The sequence below is a fragment of the Dermacentor silvarum genome, chromosome 3, assembly GCF_013339745.2.
Source record: "Dermacentor silvarum isolate Dsil-2018 chromosome 3, BIME_Dsil_1.4, whole genome shotgun sequence".
In the NCBI taxonomy this organism is placed as follows: Eukaryota; Metazoa; Arthropoda; class Arachnida; order Ixodida; family Ixodidae; genus Dermacentor; species Dermacentor silvarum.
Window position 1 is genome coordinate 129,737,835 of NC_051156.1, and position 21,212 is coordinate 129,759,046.

General features: G+C 47.7%; 2 protein-coding genes and 1 pseudogene across 2 annotated transcripts in view; all 3 read right to left on the bottom strand.

The window, feature by feature from the left end:
- The window catches only part of LOC119445782 (monocarboxylate transporter 12), a 93,019-nt gene that overhangs the window by 8,103 nt on the left and 63,704 nt on the right, over window positions 1–21,212 (bottom strand). The window contains exon 5 of the mRNA XM_049663616.1: window positions 17,788–17,931. Within this exon, the coding sequence (XP_049519573.1) occupies window positions 17,788–17,931 (144 nt within the window). The remainder of the gene's footprint in view (window positions 1–17,787; window positions 17,932–21,212) is intronic.
- Window positions 8,289–11,151, bottom strand: LOC119445781 (uncharacterized; annotated as a pseudogene).
- On the bottom strand, window positions 11,631–13,954 carry LOC125943982 (uncharacterized). The gene has a single exon (XM_049663619.1). The coding sequence runs from the start codon at window positions 13,769–13,771 to the stop codon at window positions 11,990–11,992; it is 1,782 nt and encodes a 593-aa protein (XP_049519576.1). The 5' UTR covers window positions 13,772–13,954; the 3' UTR covers window positions 11,631–11,989.

Genomic DNA, 21,212 nt, shown 5'->3' on the forward strand with positions numbered 1-21,212 from the left:
GTAAAATTGTTTGAACTTGATCTTGTAGAACCCGTCGATAGGTATTCACCCTGCCAGAACGCGCCTTGCGGCATCGTGGACCCATAACCTAGATCATCATCAGCAGCAGCAGCAGCCTATATTTATATCCACTGCAGGAAGAAGGCCTCTCCCTGTGATCTCCAATTACCCGTGTCTGGCGCTAGCTCATTCCAATTTAGGCCTGAAAATTTCCCAACTTCATTACCCCACCTAGTTTTCTGCGGTCCTCGACTGTGCTTCCCTTCTCTTGTTATTCATTCTTTAACTCTAATGGTCGACGGGTATCCATCCTATGCATTACATGGCCAGTCCAGCTCCATTTTTTCCGCTTAATGTCAGCTAAAATATCGGCTATCCCCGTTTGTTTTCTGATCCACACCGCTCTCTTTCTGTCTCTTAACGCTAGGCCTGACATTTTTCGTTCCATCACTCTTTGTACGATCCGTAACTTGTTCTCGAGCTTCTTTGTTAAACTCCAAGTGTCTGCCCCGTATGTTAGCACCGTTAGAATGCAATGATTGTACACTTTTTCTTTTCAACGACAGTGGTCAGCTCCCAGTCAGGATTTGGTAATGCCTGCCGTATGCAATCCAACCCAACTTTATTCTTCTGTAAATTTAGTTCTCATGATTAGGGTCCCATGTGAGTAATCGACTTAGATAAAAGTACTCCTTTACAGACTCTAGAGGCTGACTGGCGATCCTGAATTCTTGCTCCCATGCCAGGCTATCGAGCATTACCTTTGTCTTCTGCAGATTAATCTTCAACCCCAATCTAACACTTTCTCAGTTAAGATCCTCAATCATTTGCTGTAATTCGTCCGCATTGTTGCTGAATAGCCCAATGTCATCTGCAAACCGAAAGTTGCTGAGATATTCGCCATTGATCCTCACTCCTAAGCCTTCCCAGTCTAAGAGCTTGAATACTTCTAAACATGCAATCAATAGCATTGGAGATATTGTGTCTCCTTGTCGGACCCGTTTCTTGATAGGTAACTTTCTATTTTTCTTGTGGAGAACGAAGGTAGCTGTACAATCTTTGTAGATATTTGCCAAGATGTTCACGTATGTCTCCTCTACTCGTTGATTACGCAATGCCTGTATGACTGCTGGTATCTCTATTGAATCAAATTTTTTTTCATAATCTATGAAAGCCATATAGAGAGGTTGATTTTATTCCACAGATTTCTCGATTACCTGATTGATGACATGGATATGATCCATCGCAGAATATCCCTTCCTGAAACCAGCCTGTTCTCTCTCTTGGTTGACTGAATTCAAGTATTTCCGTAATTCTATTGGACATTATCTGGGCGAATATTTCATACAGTACTGAAAGCAAGCTAATGGGTCTATAATTCTTCAATTCTTTAACGTCTCTCATCTTATGGATTAGTATAATGTTGGTGGTCTCTCAGCTCTCTGGTGCACTTGAAGTCGTGAGGCATTGCGTATAAAGGGCCGCACCTCTTCATGCATGATATCTCCTCCATCTTTGATTCAATGAACTGTTATTTTTTCTTCTCCGGGAGCTTTTCCTCCAGTCATGTCTTGCAAGGCCCTTCTAACTTCATCGCTAGTTATAGAAGGAGCATCTGTGCCTTTTTCATCACTACTTCGAATGAAAGTAGCTTGGCTGCTCTGGGTACCTAGATACCATATCCTAGACAACAGGTACACGAGGAAACCGCTAAACCTTCATACTGGCGGACCGTCTTTAGAAATTGATGGAGTTGTACACTTCGGCAGTATAGACTAAAATTATCTGGGAAAGTTGCCCGAGTCATCCACTAGATAAGGTTTTCAAAGCGAACGTGCTACTACTGCTGATTTGCTAGCAAAGTTCGCAGTGACCAATGCCTAGCTGTGTTAGTAGAACATAAAAAACAGCGTCTTACCAACCCTAGGCAGACATTACCTAACGCATAAACCAAGCCTAAAGAAAGTGATGGTAATACTGACAGAGCGCCGCAAACATCGGGACTGGGCCCCTCCATTGTGTATGGCTACCACCGCTATTTCGTTTATATTTTGCGCCATATCACTTTGTTTAAGATCAAACAGGTTCTTTTGCCCACTTCAACCCAAATACAAGTTTTATGTGTTCGGGCGTTGGAACCAGCATCGTAAGCCCGTTGCTGCATCGAAATGTATTGAAACCGGGTCAGTGTGATCATCACCTCTCCAGTACAAGTCATGTCTGTTACAGACGAGTTTAAATTTATTCCGTCATATAGATATTTGGTATCCGTTATCCCACTTTCTCATGGGGAGGAAACATTTCTCCGGAAACTTCAGGCGTGGTTGGAACTTTCACTACCGTCACCTAGGCTTGGTGTAAGTAAAGAATCCGTGAGCGGTTCTGAGCATTCTGCTCCATCACCAACAGCGTACAGTGCCGTCCACGGTTGTGTGGAGCGCGTGAGCGGCCGGATTTGTAAAGCCCCTGAATCTTTACAAAGTAGCGAAAGGTTTTGATCTAGCCGCCACGCCCTGCGATAGGCCGGTTGCCGACACGTGACCTTTTCGCCTTCGCATCCTGCCCAAAGGGTGCAGCAGTTGTCACAGTGCCGGCGGAATGTACGGATGCCTGTGTTTTCGTGCGTGGATTTGGACGATTTCGATAAGCAGAAAGTTCTTCACGTGCCTCTGTTGCACTGTTGTTGTAAAATAGAAGTGCCTGCGTATCTGGAGCTTGAGTGGACGCAGGAATTATGTGTTTGAATTGAACGTTTGCAGCGTGACGTGCTATAGTATGCCGGGCTCGCGCGTAAGACGGAAAAATGACATTTTCCATTCCTCGCGGTGGCAATATCAGCAGAAGGAAGGTGTGGCTCCACAGTATCGGGCGCAAGAATTTTGTGCCTACTGAAAGCATTCGGCTATGTGAAGTAAGTGATTTTGCAATGTTTATAACATGTAAACACTGACATAAGTCTAACTTCAAGCAGTGTTTCGTCTGGCTGGCGTGCTTTTGTTCGTGCATATATTGTTGCATGAGCACTACCTCAGCAACTCTTTTCTTGTTTCGGCATTGCTTTATACTGTAGACTTAGTGGTTCTGTCTTGCACGCTGAATATTATAGCTGCTTCTTTTACTGTTGTTTAGAGCTGTGGTATCATTTTTAATGTGCTACTTCCTTCTTGTTCCCCACAGTTTGATTATTTCGGTTCTGTATGAATTAGGTGCAGTGTTTTCCATGGTTGTGTTAAGGAGATAAACCTTTGTTGTTAGTATTAAATCTGCAGTCCCTGTTATGGAGTATCTTATTAAATGACAGGTATTTGGTGTCGTGCATTATATTAATGCTGTGATGCACTGTAGTCAACATCGATATTTGCTATTTCTGCAGGTGCCCTGAAACAGTAATTTTTTGTGGCTTTTACGCTTGCATGTACTTAGGGTCCATGCCATGCTTCATTGCTCCAGTGGCCATAAGAAATTATAAACTTAACGCTTAGTGACGCAAAACTATCGGTAAATTGACTATCAATAGCATCTATAGTTCTTTTTTGAAACTATCGATAGTGTAAAAAGACTATTATAGTATTACTATTGATAAACTATCGATAGTATTATCTGTAGTACGGTCGATAGTGCAATCGGTGTTACTATCGATAGTACAATCGGTAGTATCGCTACCAATAATACTATCGATAGTGTTGTGAATAATTATGCTGTTGCTGGCCGGCGATATTGCCAAAATATTTGCGATAGCCTACTATCAACAATGCTCAGTTGGCTTAATTTATGAGCATTTTTTGGCGAATGAAATAAATTATTTCCGCAGTCAATATGCAGAAATATGTTCATCGGTAAATTCATACTCAAAAGTAACCAGTTACATCTTGCCAACATACTAATTATTTTATTTTTAAATCACGAAATGCACTATAAATTTGAAGCCGCGTAGTTCCGCCACGTGTAACGGCTTCCTTTCCGCTACAGCTGAACAGTTCAACTTAATTATCATGTGTCAGCCAGGCATTCTGGTGAAGGAACACCAACATGTCAACTTTCTAACCCTTCAGCCAGCTCCTCCTATCGGAAATTATTTGTCCAGCCGCTGAGAATACGCGTTCTGCGGGTACCGACGTTGCTGTAATGCACAAGTACTTCCTAGTCACTTAGAGAACAGTGTTGTGGAGCCTTGCCAAGACTTCTATAATTCTAAATGGCTGCTCTTCCTTTGTTGTGGATGTAACTCCAGGTACTGGCGAACCATTCACGTGCCAAACGGTGCCTCTCGGGTAGCTGTCGCCAGCACAACAGGGACATTTGCGACGCTAACACTTTATCCAGCAACTGTACGTAAGGTAGTACATATGCAGAGCTCGGTGACAGGTAGAGTGCGATAACGAAGTGCCCTGTCATCCAACCAAGTTTATGCTGCACTGAGTTCGCGATTGATTCCATACTGTCGACAGTACTATTGAAATTACAATAAATATTACTATCGAAATTACTATCGATAGTATTTTTACCATCGGTAGTTCGATAGTAACTGAACTATCGATAGTTCATTGATATAGTCCAACATCAAAGAGCTGTTTTTATTGTTGTGTTGGTCATTTGAGCGCTGCAGAACGCTGTGGACAATGATGCTATTTGCTAACTGCTGTTTTTTTTTTATTGTATCCTACTAGAGGACATGCTTCTAAACGTGCTTAGAGCAAGCCTTTCAATGAAAAAAGTTTCTTCTGCATCCTGCGATAAAATCCAATTTTGGAATAATTTTTTCTCTCTGCTGCACCTTTACAAAAAAACACCTAGCTCTGCTTTTCTATCTATAGTCTGATTTTAGAGCCTATAGGTTAAAAATCCCCCAAATTTATTTGCAAGTGCATTGGGCAACATTGCCAAAATACCTTTCTATCAGCGGTGCTTGCAAAGGTACATGGGGTATGGAGGCGGGGGCGGGGGGAGGTAAAAGGGTAAAGGCTTGGCATAAATTCATTTCTTCAAAAACACATAGAAATGAAAATCTGCGCCTCATAGAGACTAGCAGGAGTACTATATTTCCAAGTTCTTGGAAATACCCTGGTTGCTACCATGGTACCCTGGTTGCTGATAATCCACAGACGCAGTGCAACTCTTTCTCCTAAGTAAAGCTGTTAGAGTATTATTTAAACCAAAATTACCTTAGGCTAAAAAGACCGTGTAACCGTGGGCATATTGCCGAACACTTGTAACGCAATGAAACCGATAATAGCGCGTAATGAATTCCGTAAAACGGAATTCATTTTTATCGGCCCATTGCGTATACTTTTTTCATTGTCATCTGAGTTTGCCTTTCGCATGTAGACATACCCGACGCACAGCTTGCAAATAGAAGGTCGTCGACGTGCAAAGAATACATAATGCTGGACGTTATAGCTGAATTTATATGGAGTTCATCGTCACCACGAAAAGAGTAGGGCTTTATACGCAACCTCGTGGGACGCCATTTTCTCGGACAAAGGCTTGGGACAATGTTGCCCTCAGACAGACTTGAAATGTTCGGTTTGACAGAAAATCGGCCAGACAGTTAAACATTCTTCCGCGTATTTCTAGTGTTGCTAGATCTTGTAAAATGTCATACCTCCTTGTGGTGTCGTGTGCTTTTTTTAGGTCGAAAAAGACCGCTAGGAAGTGTTGTTTGTAAAGGAATGCCTCACATATGGCATGTTCAAGATGAACAGCATGGTCCGTTGTTGAGCAGCCTTTCTTTAGACCACACTGGTGAGTATCTAGTAAGTTATCTGTTTCGAGTACGTATGTTAGTCTTGTATTTATTATGCTTTCGTATGATTTTGTGAGGCCACTTGTTAGAGCTATAGGTCCATAGCTGGTGGAAGTATTTGGTGACTTACCCGCTTTCCGGAAGGCTACAATAACAGCCTTCTTCCACTCTCCAGGCATTTCACCCGTTTCTCAGATAGTGTTGAAGAAACGCAACAAAACCTCAACGCTTTCTGGAAATGTATTTTGTCGGGACCCGGAGCTGTCTTCCTTCCCGAAGATATTGCTCTGTTTATTTCATGGAGTGTTAAACGGATATTAAACGCTCTATCTCAGCTTCCCGTTGTCGGAAGCTTTTGTTTTTCTGTGGAATTTGTGTTTTAGGAACGTTGCGTAATTGTTTGCTGAGCTAGATATGGTGTAGCAATGGTGGCCTAATATGTTTGTTTGTTCCTGTAGACTTGTTTGCCTGCCTGGAGTTGAGAGCATGGGGATCGTGTAGGGAGCATATTCGCGCCTAAACTTGCGAACCTGGTCCCACATTCTGTTGGATGTTATTGTATTGTTAATCGATGAGATCTAATTTTTTAATGAATTTCTTTCTGCTTGCTTACGGGTATAACTCGGCTTCGGTTTTTGAATATTAAAATATTATCCTGTGTTGGGTACCTTTGGAAGATACTCCATGCTTTGTTTTGAAGTTTTTTAGCTTCTGTACATTCGTTCGTCCACCAAGGTTTCAGTTTTTTTAACACGAAGGTGTTTTATGCCGGGGTCCACCAAGACTTCACTGACGTATTTCTGTCACGGAAATACGTCACACGAACATACACGAACATAATACAAAGAAAGAAACCAGAAGAAAAAGTTCCACAAACATGCAAAATTTGGAAATCGAACCCACGACCTCTCGGTTCGCGACGATAGATCGCCGAGCGTTTAACCCATTGCGCCACAAAGGCATTTGCAGAGAGCTACACAGACGGGCCTTATATATCTAGCACTCCTCCGTGTACCCGCGCTTTTGCTCGGGGCGGTGCCGCCGCCTACGAGCAGGAAAGAGAAGTACCTCATTATGACACTAACGCGCACCGACAGTGAACGCTTCGGTGGTCTCAGCACTACAACGCCTCGATGCCAGCATTCGAAGGGACGCTGGCATCAAGAAGCACTACCAACGCCACTTAGGTGGCGTTCACCGTACTCAGCACAGCGGAGCGTGGCCTCCGCAATTAGCTCTGAAAATGTTTCTGAAGTTGATCGCGGACGCTGCAATTACGACGCGCTGTACACGCTGATTTGACTCGGTGACGATTCAGTTACGTGCTTTGTCTTGCGCGTTGTATTAGTGTGTCAGTTACGTGCTTCGTCTTTCGCGTTGTGCTAGCGTGTGCAGCGTAGTGCAGCTTCCATATGCACGACGGTTGCTCATGGTCATCGACGTTGGTAGTCGTGATGGAGGAGACGTGCCACCAGGCGTCAGCGTGGGTGCATCAACGCCTAAGGGCGCTTTAGCCACAAAACACCAATAGACATTATATATCAATGTGCAATAAACATTACACTACTTCTGTGAAGACACGTTTCACTTTCGTGTTCTATACCGATTCCTATATAAGAGGGATCAACCACATTTTTTTCTTAAAGAATCCAGAAGATTGGGGAATAGCCTCTTCCGCGGCAGCAACTATGCAAGCAGTAATGCTCTCATTCGCTTCGTCTATGCTTACGTCATCTACGATCACTGTATCTAAACTGGCTTTTAACAGCGAAGCTGTTTAAGCCAGCCATAATTTGTGGTTCGGGGTTGGTATCAAGAAACTTCCGCACCGTAGCCATGGCAACCAGGAGGGTGGCGACACCCCGGAGGGTGTCGTGGCGCATGCGCACGTGGCCTCCTTCGCTCCAGCTCTCTCCCTTCCCGACCCCCGCCTCTCTTCTCTCCGCGACGCACTGAGCCAGGATAAAGAAAAGGGCGGAAGCTTGCACTAGGCCGCGCAAAGCTCAAGACAGCGAAGGTGGCCGATTCACATCGAGCGGCTAGCCTCCAACGCGTTCGGCGTCGCAAGCAACAGCGTTCCTGGCACTAAGCCAACCTTGGTTAGCCTGCCTGCGTTTATGGCATGCCCGGAACGCTGTCGCTCGTAGGCGCCGACGCTTTCAGCACTAGTCACGCGAAATGTCGCCAACGCGTTCGACTCAGCAAGCAACAGCGTTCTTGGCACTGTGCCAACCTTGGTTAGCCTGCCTGCGTTTGTGACATGCCAGGAACGCTGTCGCTCGTAGGCGCCGACGCGTCCAGCGCTAGTCACGCGATGATGATGAGAGAGAGAGAGAATAACTTTATTGAGAATGCCTGCAGAGTCGATTTGGCGCTGAGCCGTGCTCCCTCAAGGGCTGCAGAAGATAGCGCCAACCTTTCTCTTTCCCTCAAGAACCACTTATCATCAGAGTCGATTAGGCTCCCTCCACGCAGGGAGGACGAGCTTTCATCGCGACGCGGCCACTACATCAGTCTCGTGCGTTATGCTCCTCGAGGTCTTGCTCCCTCGCTACTTCCGCGGGTCCGAGAGGGCCGCCGCCCCCTTCCTGGGGGCGCCGCCCCCCTTATCCTCGGTTTCGCTCGGTCGCTGCCTTCCTAGAGCTGCCGAGACCTGCTGGACGGCCGTGAGTTGTGTCTCTTGATCGTAGATCCTCATTGCAGCCTCTAGCTGCGGCGGGATCGTCGTCTTCTCACTGGCTTCTCTCGGATTTACACCACAGTCCCAAAGGATGTGAGCCGCGGTAGCTCTCTCCTTCGCACACAGTCTACACACGTCACTCGTGTACACACTCGAACACACGTGCTTAGCTAGCACCGAGGTGAGCAGGGACCCTGTCTGTAATTGTCTTTATAACACTGCCTCCTTCCGGGTAAGCCCCGGGTGAGGTGGGGGCATAGTCTGTCTGTTCAGTCTGTACCATTTCATTATTTCTTTAAAGGTGGTCATCCTGCCCTTGGCACTGTACCGCGACCAACACTCCGAGTCGGCCGTGTTTGCAGCCGCGCGTTTGGTTAGTCCTCGCGCGGCCGCGTTGGCCGTCTCGTTGTGGTTCGCGTTCCCGCGTTCCGACACGTCACTGCCCATGTGGGCCGGAAGCCACTTGATCACAGCAGCACTTTTGCGCCCGATGTCTTCCACCTTACGCTGTAGGCGCGCGGCCTCACTACATACCATACCCTTGGCATAGTTCTTCACTGCCGTTCTAGAGTCACACAGCACTGTAGTGCATGCGGGGTCGGAGACAGCCAAGGCGATAGCCACCTCCTCCGCTTGGTGCGCTTCTCGAGTCCGGACGCTCGCTGCGGTCTTCGTTGCGCCCGTCGATGCTCCGACGACCACAGCCGCGTATGCGTCGCTGCTGCCTCGATACTCCGCCGCGTCCACGTAGACAGCGCCTTCTTCTCTGGCGTGGAGGTCCACGAGAGCCCTGGCCCTCGCCAACCTCCGCTCCTTGTTGTGCTCGGGGTTGACGTTCTTCGGGATCGGGCCGACCCTGAGCTTTCTATTGATGCTATCCAGTATAGGTACGTTGTTCTGCTGCTTGCCTTCCCTCGGCTCGAGGCTAAGGTCCCGCAGTATCTGTCTTCCGGTTCTCGTTTCAGAGAGACGTTCGAGTTGCGCCGTTCTATGTGCCTCGGGTATTTCGTCCAGCGTGTTGTGGACTCCCAGCACCATGAATTTTTAGGTGCTCGTGCTCCCGAGGAGACCGAGTGCCGCCTTATACGCCTTGCGTATGGTGGCATCTATCTTGTTACGTTCACTCGATCTCCACTTGTGGAAGGCGGCGACGTACGTTATGTGGCTAACTGCAAAGGATTGAACGAGCCTAGTCAGGCTCTCCTCCTTCATCCCCGCTCTTCTGTTGGACATCCTCTTGATGAGTCTCATTGCCGCGGCCGCTTTGGCCGCGAGCTTGTTCACCGTTTCACCGTTGATTCCATTTCGCTCGATGAGCAGCCCGAGCACTCGAATCTTCTCGACCTTCGGTATTACTTCTCCTCCCGCCGTCTTGATCGTGATCTTGGGATGCTCGTGCTTGAATTCCATATTCTTTCTTTTCCTGCCCGCTCCTTTCGGTGGAATCACCAGCAGCTCTGACTTGGCCGGAGAGCAGACGAGTCCAGACCCGTCCAGCTGCTCCTCGATGGCGTTGACCGCTTCTTGCAGCGTTGTCTCGATGTGTCCGTCGCTTCCTCCCGGTACCCATAGCGTAACGTCGTCGGCGTAGATGGTGTGCCGGACTCCCGTTACTCTTTCTAGCCAGTTGCCCACCCCGATCATCACGAGGTTGAAGAGTAACGGGGAGATCACCGAGCCCTGCGGGGTTCCGACGCTGCCCAGCTTCTTCTCTCCGTTCCGTCAGGAAGTCTTTGATGTAGTCGTATGTCTTTCTGCCCATGTTGAGCCTGGAATCTTGGGCCAGGATAGCCGAGTGCCTCACTTTATCGAAGGCGCTCTGCAGGTCACGCCCAAGTATGGCTCTGTTGTCCTTGGTGGCCGTCATATCGTCGATGATCTCGTTCTTCAGTAAGATCATGGCGTCTTGCGTCCCGAGCTTGTTCCGAAACCCTATGATGGAATTTGGGTAGAGCTCCGATTCTTCCAGGTAACGCTGCCACCTGTTCATGAGAACGTGCTCGAGGACCTTTCCCACGCACGAAGTGAGCGAGATCGGCCTGAGGTTCTCTATGTTTGGCGGTCTGCCAGGCTTGGGGATGAGGATCGTCTTGGCTGCTTTTCATTGCTTGGGTAGCCTTCCATCTTGCCAGCACTTGTAGAATTTCGTGAGCGTTTCGATGGCCGCTTCGTTGAGGTTCTTGAGCGCTCTGTTGGTCACTCGGTCGGGACCCGCGGCGGACCTGCCATTGAGATCCTGCAGAGCAGCTCTGACTTCCCATGTCTCGATGTCTCGATCTAGCGTCTCGTTCTCGTTGCCTTGGTAATCCGGGTGTCTTTCCGTCGGGGTGATTGGTAGGTAGTCGGCGTCCAAGTTCCGCTTGATCTCGTCCTCTCCGTGTTCGCAGATTGCCTTGTGTAGGATCCTGGCCAGGTTGTTGTGTTGGTGGCCCTTGGTCTTTGTTTCGTCGAGGAGGTGCCGCAGCATGTTCCACGTCTTGCCCTTGTGTAACTGTCCGTCGGCTTCATTGCAGGCCTCGTTTCATTGTTGGGTGCATAGCACCTTGCAGTGAGCCCGAATCTGCCTGTTGAGCTCGGGGATCTTCTTCCTTAGACTTCGGTTCGTTCGTTGCTTCTGCCACCTCGCCTTTATGGACTGCTTGGCTTCTATCAGGTGGGCGAGCCGACTGTCCATCTTGTCTATCCGTTCGTCCGTTTCCAGCTCTTTGGTGGCTCTTTCCGTCGTCTCAACGACGTTAGCCGCCCATTGTTCGATGTACATAATGGCCAGTTGCACCGCGAGTAGTGCCGTTCGAAAGGCGTCCCAATCCGTAATGCGATGCTTCGTTATGCCGGTGTTGCCTTGGCCTTCGAGCGGTACGACGACCTCCACGATGTAGTGATCGCTCCCAGCTCTTGTCCCGTGTTTCTCCATTCCGCTTCTCTCGTTCTTCCTTCGGTTTTGACGAAGGTAAGGTCCGGAGTGGTGTCTCTCGCAACCGATGCACCGATCCTGGTGGGAAAGACCGGATCCGTGATTAGGTTCAGTCCCACGTCGGTGGCATCTTGCATCAACTCTCTTCCCTTGACCGTTGTTCTTTGGTAGGCCCAGCCTTGGTTCGGAGCGTTAAAGTCTCCGCAAACTAGGAGCGTATTGCTCCCCGCGACTCTACTCGCCTTGTGAAGTAGTGCCTTGAACTTCTGTTGTCCGTGAGACGGATTGCTGTAGACGTTCACCAGGAAAGTGCTCTCCTTCTTTTTCTTGCCCGTAATTACTTCCACCGTGCAGTGTTCGATGGCGCTTCTGCCGATCAGTTCGTGTTCCATGAAGGTGATCCCTTTCCTAACGAAGGTGCAGACCCCTCTGCCCTTGCCCTTGGACGTGTCCCTTTCGCTCGGCGGGCTGTCGTGCGACCGGTAGCCCGGGAGTCTCGGTGTCTCTTCGCTGTGTGTTTCTTGTATCATTATTACGTCTGGTTTCCTCGTTTGTTGCTGCAAGTGTTGCAGCAGCACCGCTCTCTTGCTGGTAAAGCCGTTGCAATTCCAGTGCCAGACCAAGAGGTCTCTCACTGGCGGTGTGGTTACTGCTATGCGTGCTGTCCCGTCCATGATTGCTGCAGTTTGGCGATGATCTGTGCTTCCATACTTTGCATTTGTGCCTGTATGTGCGCCTGCAGCTGTGTTTGCATCTGCGCTATCATGTTCTGGATCGTGCTCTGAATGTTGGTTGTCATCTGCTGAACCGTTTGCTCGAGCGCGGTGAGGCGTTCGTTGGTTACCTTGCTGGTCACCTCAAGATGGTCGAGTCTGTCGCTCTGTTTTTCGATTCTCTCCGTTATCTTTCGTTCTTTGGCGCCCTCTATGGCTCTCCTCTTGGGAGCCGGTCCTGCCGCTATCGTGGCTCTCGGGTCCACCTCGACCTCTGGTTCGTCCTCGGTCATCTCTTGTTTCCTCTGTTGTGCGGGCGTCGGCTGCTGTTGCTGCTGTTGGTGCATCGCAATTAATGTCGTTAGCTTCTCGTTGATTTCCTTGATGTTTGCGTCCTGTTCGGCGATTCTCCGCTTTAGCTTCTCGTTCTCGTCTCTCAAGGATTTCTCCACCCCGTTCGCTTCTTGGATCTTCTTCGCAGTGTTTTGCGCCGGTGGTTGTCTCTTCTCTGCCATGTTTGCCTTGACTTCGTCGGCCCAGGAGCCTCTCTCCCTCGACTGCGACGGTCTGCGGCGACTGGCGATCCTGCCTATTTTGCTGTCGTCCCTTTTGCGGCTGCTGTCGCGCTGCTTTGATTCCCCGCGGGGTCTCTCGGCAGGCGACGCTCGTCGCGGCGGAGAGCTTTCCGGGTCCGGTTGTTGCTGCATGGCTTCCAACTTGCGTTCCCATTGCCGCTTCTTGACCACGTACGGCATCTTGTACTTGTTTTTGCATTCCCTCTCGCCCGTTGGGTGCTGTCCCCCGCATAGCTTGCACTTGGGCTTGCATTCGCGTTCGTGACCCTCTCTGGGGTTCGCGATTACGCAGCCGAAGCACACTTTGGCGTTGGTATTCGGGCATACGTCTCTTCTATGGCCGACCCTGCTGCATTGCTTGCACACGTCAAAGTGCTTGCGGTAAAGCCCGCACTTGACCAATATCGAGCCATACTTGACGTAGTTCGGTACTATCTGCCCAGCGAAAAGTACTATCACCGTGGTTGTATTGCCGATTCTGTGCGCCTCCACCGCTAGGGGGTTGTAGGGGTTCACGATGTTTTCGGCTATCTCCTCCGGGGTATCGTCTACGGCTATACCTCGGATGACTCCCTTGACCGTGCCGTCCGGCGCCGTTCGATAGGCTTTGATTTCGTATGTCTTACTTCCTATGTTAAGGGCTTTGACCTTAGAGTACAGCGTGGCGCGCCTCTCGTCTGGGGTGCTGACCACGATGATGTTTTGCTGCGCGTTTGTGCAGATGGTGTCTGCTTTGGCTTCTTCCTTCGTTACTCGAGCCGACGTCCTGACGACCGACATGATAATTGAAGCCTCCGTTCTCGCTACGTTGAGACCGCCACGTGGTCTCATGACTACCTTGGTGTCTTCTTTCGGCATATCTATCGGCATCCTCGCCGCTTTCGTTAGCGAAGCTGCAACTCTCTTAGCAAAGCTGGCCCTGGTCTTGGGTCTAGACTGGCGAGTAATGGTGGCGGACTCACCATTTTCCTTGCCGGCCATGATCTGCTTGATGTGCTTGCCGGAGGCCGACCAGCCTTCGACTTCTTCCGGTGTAATGTCCTCTCCGTGAACTTCGATGCACGTGCGCCCGCCGAAACTGCCGATGCTCAGCGTTGACGCCATGTTGTCTTCCATCGACGTGACCACTTCCATTTTGGACGCCATCTTGGTCGTACTCGTCCCCGGGTTAGGCCTAGCGGCCGGGCCCGTCACGACCGGTGGGCGTACTCGTGGTAGGCCTACGTTAGGCTTAGCGAAAAGTCCGCACCGCACCAGAGAAGAGTCCTCGTAAATCGAGAAAATCACGTACCGCTTGGTCAAAACTGGTACCGGTCGATGCCCCGCACCTTCGCGCACACTTTGGTACCAATTATATCGCGGTAACTGTAAATTGACGCAGCGTTGATTGGAAAAATAGCAGGAGTCGATGTGAAGCGCGTCCGCTACCGTCGACAACCGCGCGTTCGGCCCCGATGATGATGAAGAAATAAAGTTTCATTTTCATGACAGTGATCCCGAGCGTTTGACCTTTGAAACACTTTATGTGGGAGGATCCCTCATTCCAGGAATCTTCTGGCCACGATAGCATCCCGGGCTCTGGCTACAAAACGTCGCTGGTCGTTCAGGGCCGCGGTGGATATCTTAGCCTCTCACGTCTCGCGAAAAGGTCCACCTCTTCGGTCATTGTATGCTTGGTAACGGCGTCTGCGGAGCGCCATGTCGCGAAAGGGAAGGTACCTCCGAAAATGATCGCTCGAGAATACCTTCCTATGCGTAGTTAAGTTAAACCAAGTTAAGACCAAGCAGCAACCAAGTTATTACCTGGCATTAGCAGCCAGTAAGACTTTAGGATCGACAGTTTCGCTGTGCCTAAGCTTTGCACGACCGAGTGCAAGCTTGCCCGTTTTTCTGGTTATTTTGGTGAAGAGAGGCCAATTTACTAGGTGAAAGTTCCAACGGGGTGGTTCAGAAGGAAGGATAGGCAGCTTGGATGTTCGTTTTATGAATGCAGGCATATGGTCACTACTGTAGGGATTGTCGATAATACTTCATTAGAAATCGTGATGGATGGGGAGAACAGCGCCAGATCAAGGCAGCTCATAGCTCCTGTGCTTGGGGAGCAGAAGGTTGCAGCACCAGTGTTCAAAAGGCATATGGCATTGCTAGGATAAAATCTTCTATTGTTTGTCCCCTGGTGTCGTTTGTTTTACTACACCATAACGTGTTATGTGCGTTAAAATCACCCGTCATTAAAAAAGTTCAGGTAGCTAGTTTAAAATTACCTCTAGGACTCTTACAGTAAAATAAGATTGTGGTGGAATGTATAGTGAACAAATGGTGATCGTTTTGTGTGCTAAAATGGTGACGGCAATGGCTTCTATGTGACTGTTAATGGCGACTTCTCTAGGCGCGAAACCTCCCTGCAGAACAATGGCTACACCACCCGAAAGCCGGCTCACCTGAGTACGGTCGCGCCGTACCACAGTGGAGCTTTAAAAAAAAATTCATGTCTTTCGCCTAGGCTTGTTTCCTGGACTACATGGTACTTGGGGGATGCTGGGGCGTTGCTCCGAAAGGAGAACAAGAATAATGCTTCAGTGCGGCCTCTTCTCAGAGGCCGATCATAGACAACAGAGGTTTGCACTGCCCTAAGGAAATGTGTGTGTTGGGCAACAGCGCCGACCGCCCACCATGGAGCCCAACGAGGGGACGCGGCAGAGCTTGCACAAAAGTCTGCACGATGCCAGTCGTACACCGCTACTATAACCAAATATGGTGTACCCAAGGTAGGCTAGCCACGCAGGGTTAACCCTTGCCGCCAGCGAGAAAGGGAAGTAAATGGAAGAGAGAAGAAGACAGGAAAGGCCAAAAAGTGTGAGAGAGAGACGCAGATTTGAGGAGAGAAAGACAGGAAAAAAGACCGCATATCCACGAAGAGAATGATGATGAGTGGGCGAAGCACCGGGGGATCATTCGGGCAAAACGCCGGAAGCGTTAGCCGGAAGCCAGCTTCCGGAGCTTCGCGTTCATATACTATACATATATATATATATATATATATATATATATATATATATATATATATACAGGGCGTTTCAGCGAACACTTTCAAAATTTATTTAAGGTTGCCTGTGGGAGATAGCCCAATTCTAGTTAATGAGCTGGTGTACTCGAAGTTGAGGACATTACTTACACAAAAAATTGAAATGCATAATCGACTAATCAACAAACATTCAGTAATTAAGTTCTTAACTAATTACCTGATTGCCCATATTGCAATATACAAGTTGTAGCCGTAGAATTCACAAGGCGGATCACACTTGGAAACAATTCTCGGCATGATACCAGTTTCGAGATATTCATTCCCGAACTTTGCGGAGAAGTGCATTGGCGTTCCAGTTAATTTTGTACTTCAATGCATAAAGCGACGTTTTGTTAAGAAACTAATTGGAATGCCAATGCATTTCTCCGCAAACTTCCGGAATTAATATCTCTAGACTGGTGTCATCCCGAGAATTCGTTCAAAGTGGATCCGCCTTGCGAACTCCACGGCTACAATTTGAAAATGGCAATATGGGCCATCAGGTAATTAGGTAAAAACTTCATTAGTGAAGTTTTGTTAATTATTCGATTATGCATTTCAATTGTTTGTGGAAGTAATGTCCGCCTCTTCGAGTAGACCAGCTCATGAACTAGAATTGTGCTATCTGCCACAGGCAACCTTTCAGAATTTTTGAAAGTGTTCGCTGAAACACCCTGTATATATCAAAAGAAGCCAACAAACATTAACACCAAGGACAACATAGGGGAAATTACTTGTACTTACGAATTGAATTAAAGAAATGATAAATTAATGGAAATGAAAACGGATGAAAAAACAACTGTCCGCAGGTGGGGACCGAACCCACGTCTCCGCATTACGCGTGCGATGCTCTCACCATTGAGCCACCGCGGAGCCGTTTTCCCATCCACTTTCTGGGGTATTTATGTTTGACAACTAGAAGTAACCCTGGGAGTGTTAGCCAGTGCCACCATTCACAAACCTAGGGCTGGATGTGGAACATCCTTTCTGTCGCAGGCGTCACGAGCACGTGAACTTTTACAGACACACACACATACACACACACACACACACACACACACACACACACACACACATATATATATATATATATATATATATATATATATATATATATATATACTGTACATGTGTACAGTATATACAGCGCTTATATAGCCCATGTGCACCGCAGCGCCCCTAGCGGTCTCTATGCAAACCATAGCTACGGACTACGAGGGACAAGGCTCGGCCCTAAGGTGCCTCGCCCCTAAAAGGCGACTGCCGATTTCCTCTGGTTGGGTCAGTCTGGAGATACCGTCTAGGTGAAGCAGAGGGCGAAGTGCTGCCTCTGCTGGGGGGACTTAAAGTTCCGAACACCCTGCATAAGCTCAACCCCCTGGATACCCCTTTCCCCAAACACGGCTCAGCCGCGCACGGCTACACGCGGGAGGGTCCGATCCTCGTGTCCTCGGGTACGCGTTGTCGCCACACACCAAATGCCTGCTTACGCAGACGCCCCTGCGGCGCTATAAGTTTCGCCATTGATTTTCTATGGAACCCTATGCATATCTATGGGTATTATATTTTTGTTCCTTATCACTTCTAATGCTACCAATCATGCTTATTTACAGTATTATAACAATTAAATGTCTCTACTTCGCAAATGAAACATTTTTGTGCAAATACAAGACATTACACTTTTCGCCTGATAGGGCTCAGGTACTCACCAAAGAATGCTAACGCATTATTATGGCCGCAACCAGTGAAAATATGAAGGTATCAACCTACTACACGGGTGTAATTCCTGTGCTACTTAGGTTCTGATTTGCAGTAGCACCACACCTGCACCCTTGGAGTTGGCGGCCCTCTCCACTCATTCTACATTGTACTGTTAAAAAAGAGGTCCTGACTCCTGAAAAATAATGAATTTGGGACCGTTACAATATGGTGCACATCATACATCTAAGCTTTAAAATATATTTAGAGCCGCTATGAAGTTATGAGGCTACAGCGAGTTCGGTAACTACGATTGCAATGCCAATGGTATCACTCAGCTCAAAGAAACCAATCAGATACTGTGCACCAATCAGCATAGCTCCATAGACCAATAACATACCGTGTACGACACCGAGAGTGATGGAAAGCCACGTGATATCCGGCGCGAAAGCCGATGCTATAACGCCTGCTGACGCCAAAACGGATCCTACTGCCATCACTGGAACAGTGCTGAAATGTTCGCTCAGTGGACCGGACACCAGCCCTGCAAACGGGCAGCGATATATCCGAGTCAATCACAATTTCACAGGACAATAGTTAGTTAAATCAGTGAGAAATAAACACACGACTCATTACATCGACGCAAAACCACCTATATAAAACGATAAGTAGGCAGGAGAGAAATAAGTTTGAAATGTTTAAAGTAACCTTTCAGGCCTTGGGTACTCTATTGCGTGCCAAGCTGACCACTACTAAAGCTACATACTATGACATAACAATCAGTCATTTTATAATGCAATACATAAACAACTTATGTGGGCACCTTTCATTAGATGAATACCCTACTGTTATAGTTGTGATTGACGAACTTGTGTCCGACGGTTCGTGCATAGCAGCAAGTTTAAGTAGTTCTTCAAGCTTATTTTCCTCCATGCTTTTACAAATATTGGGCCAGCCTCCACGCAATCTCTCTGCACGCTTCACCAAAATCTAATATCATCATCAGCAGCAGCCTATTTTTATGACCACTACAGGACGAAGGCCTGTCCCAGCGATCTGCAAGTACCTCTGTCTTGGGCTAGCTGATTCCAACCTGCGCCTGAAAATTTCCTAGTTTCATCACCCGACATAATTTCTGCCGTCCTCGGCAGCGCTTTGCTTCCTTTGGGACCCATTCTGTAACTCTAATGGTCCACCGGTTATCTATTCTACGTATTACATGTCCTGCCCAGCTAGAATCATTTCTCTTAATGCCAACTAGAATGTCGGGTATCGCCGTTTGCTATCTGATCCACACTCCTATCTTCCTGTATCTTAACTTCACGCCGAACATTTCTCGTACCATCGCTCATTGCGCGGTCCTCAACTTGTTCTCCAGCTTCTGCTTAACCTTTATGCTTCTGCCCCATATGTTAGCAGCGGTAGAATGCAATCATTGTACACATTTCTTTTCAACGACAGTGGTAAGCTCCCAGTCAGGATTTGGCAATGCCTACCGTATGCACCTCAACCAAATTTTATTCTTCTGTAAATTTCTTTCTCATGATCAGGGTCCCCTGTTAGTAATCGACCTAGAAAAAGGTACTCCTGCGCGAACAGTAGAGGCAGACTGGCGATTATGAATTATTGTTTTCTTCCCAGGCTATTGAACATTACCTTTGTCTTCTGCATAGTTATTCTTCACCCCTACTCTTACTCTTTCTCGGTTAAGGTCCGCCATCATTTGTTGCAATTTCTCCGCATTGTTTGCTCAACAGGACACTATCATCTGCAAACCGAAGATTGTTGAGATACTCGCCGTTGATCCTCACTCATAAGCCTTCCCAGCCTAATGGCTTGATAACTTCTAAGCTTCTATTTCTTCATTTTATGAAATGCTATTTTCGTAAGTATCGCGCCGGCCATCAGTGAATGGCCTAGGAAGTATCCTATCGACAATGATAATGCGCGTGAGACACCCAGATACTGTACGTATATTTCGGCCATTATCTTTGTTATAGTGAGAAAGACATATATGTTCTCTGATATATTTTGAAATTTGTTTTCTACGGGTCTTCTGGACCTAATTTTGAATATCATATGAATATTTGCTATGCCTATCCTGCTACGGTCAAGACTACGAATGGTGTCCGCAGATAAACTAAATGAATTTCGCCTCCTTTCGTAAATTAGGGGAAATAAAGAAAAAAATGGAGTCACAATGAACACATATTCAGCGCAATTTTCTGAGCAATTTGGTTGCACAAACTGCAGCAATAGTGTTCATTCGAATGGTGTGAATTGAGATTGGCGCACGAAATATGCCATCTCTGCACGTGCTCTCGCCTAATGCATGTGCTGGTGATACATCTAGACCGCGTATCCGAGTCCTGTATCGACATATGATCTACCATTTTTGGCTGATATGAACACGTAGCTAAATTGCATGCTCAATAATATATAAGCCATTAAGAAAGCAGTGTTCAGGCTGCTAAATGCACTCTATAAAACCCCAACTTTGTATGTGTTCGTTTGTACTCTTGCGTTATTTGTTAAGCGCGGCGGACAGGATCTACTAACGTTGGATTCGCCTGTTGGTAAAACTCAATACTATCGCTTCTTTTTGTCGCTAACACTAAGCCGGGCGTCTCAGCTGTAGCTTTGAAGAATGCACTGTAACCTAAACTTTGTTACCTTGCTACTAACTTCCCACTTAACGTTTGGAGATGTTCGTGACCCGAAGGAGGGCCTCTCTGAACTCCCTTCGAAGAGCGCCCTGTAACGTAGGTACATTGGGGCCCTTGTTGCCAAAATTGCGTGCTATATCATTTGCTGTAGTCGGTAATCCTAAGCAAGGTGCCTCAGCTGTCCCTTTAAAGAGCAACTTGTAACTTCTCTACCTTGTGTCACTTATTGATGAAATTCCATACAGTTAAAACTCGATCTAACGAAACCCGATTTTACGAAGTTCCCGATCTGAGGAAGAAATTTCCATTCCCCGGCAGGTACACATAGGGTTCAATGTTGTCATCAACCCGAATTAACGAAACTAATAGGCACCATACGCGATTTAACGAAGTCTTTTCTGAAATAAATGAGAAAGAATGTGGTGATTTTTTTTTTTCAAATTTTCACCCAAACCGGTTTTTCTTCGAGCGTGCAGTCTAACGCTATGGATGTAACACATCTAGGCGCCATATTCACGGTCCTAGCTTTATATTGACGAGGCTGCACGCTGCGTCCATGTACGGAACAACAGACTCAGAAGTTGGTAGCGCTCTTAAGCACCAGATGGCGCTAGGGGTGGCGGTTCATGGTTTACGCGACAGATGGCATTGATCGTCTCCTCGCAACTTTCTCGCTGGGCCTGCTTGCACTATCACGGCATTCGTTCTCCGCGTCTTTGCATATCGGCAGCCTGTTATAGCTTCAGCTGGCCGTACAACTGGCCTGCATCACAGCGTACATCGCACAAGCAATTCGGGCCGCCCTCGCGGACTTTTCACACTCGCAGGCGTGGGTTAGCGGCAAATACAATGCCGCGGTAGCTTTTTTGGGTCGCTACGTTACAATTTGAGATTTCAAAGGACCGAGAAATCCCATTCTCAATTTTACGAGCTTCCCAAATTTAACTGAATAATTTGAGCGTGGTCATTACATCGTTAAATCGAGTTTCAACTGTACTATAATTTGGTGTTGTCGGTAAGCAGGGTGTCTCTGCTACCGCTTTGAAGAGTGCTCTGGAACATGACCTTAAGTCCCTTTATGCTAGGCATTCAAACCGAGATGTGCGTTTTTCTCTTCAAATTGCAGAAAAAAATGATTTCGCGCTTCCCGCGGCTCTGT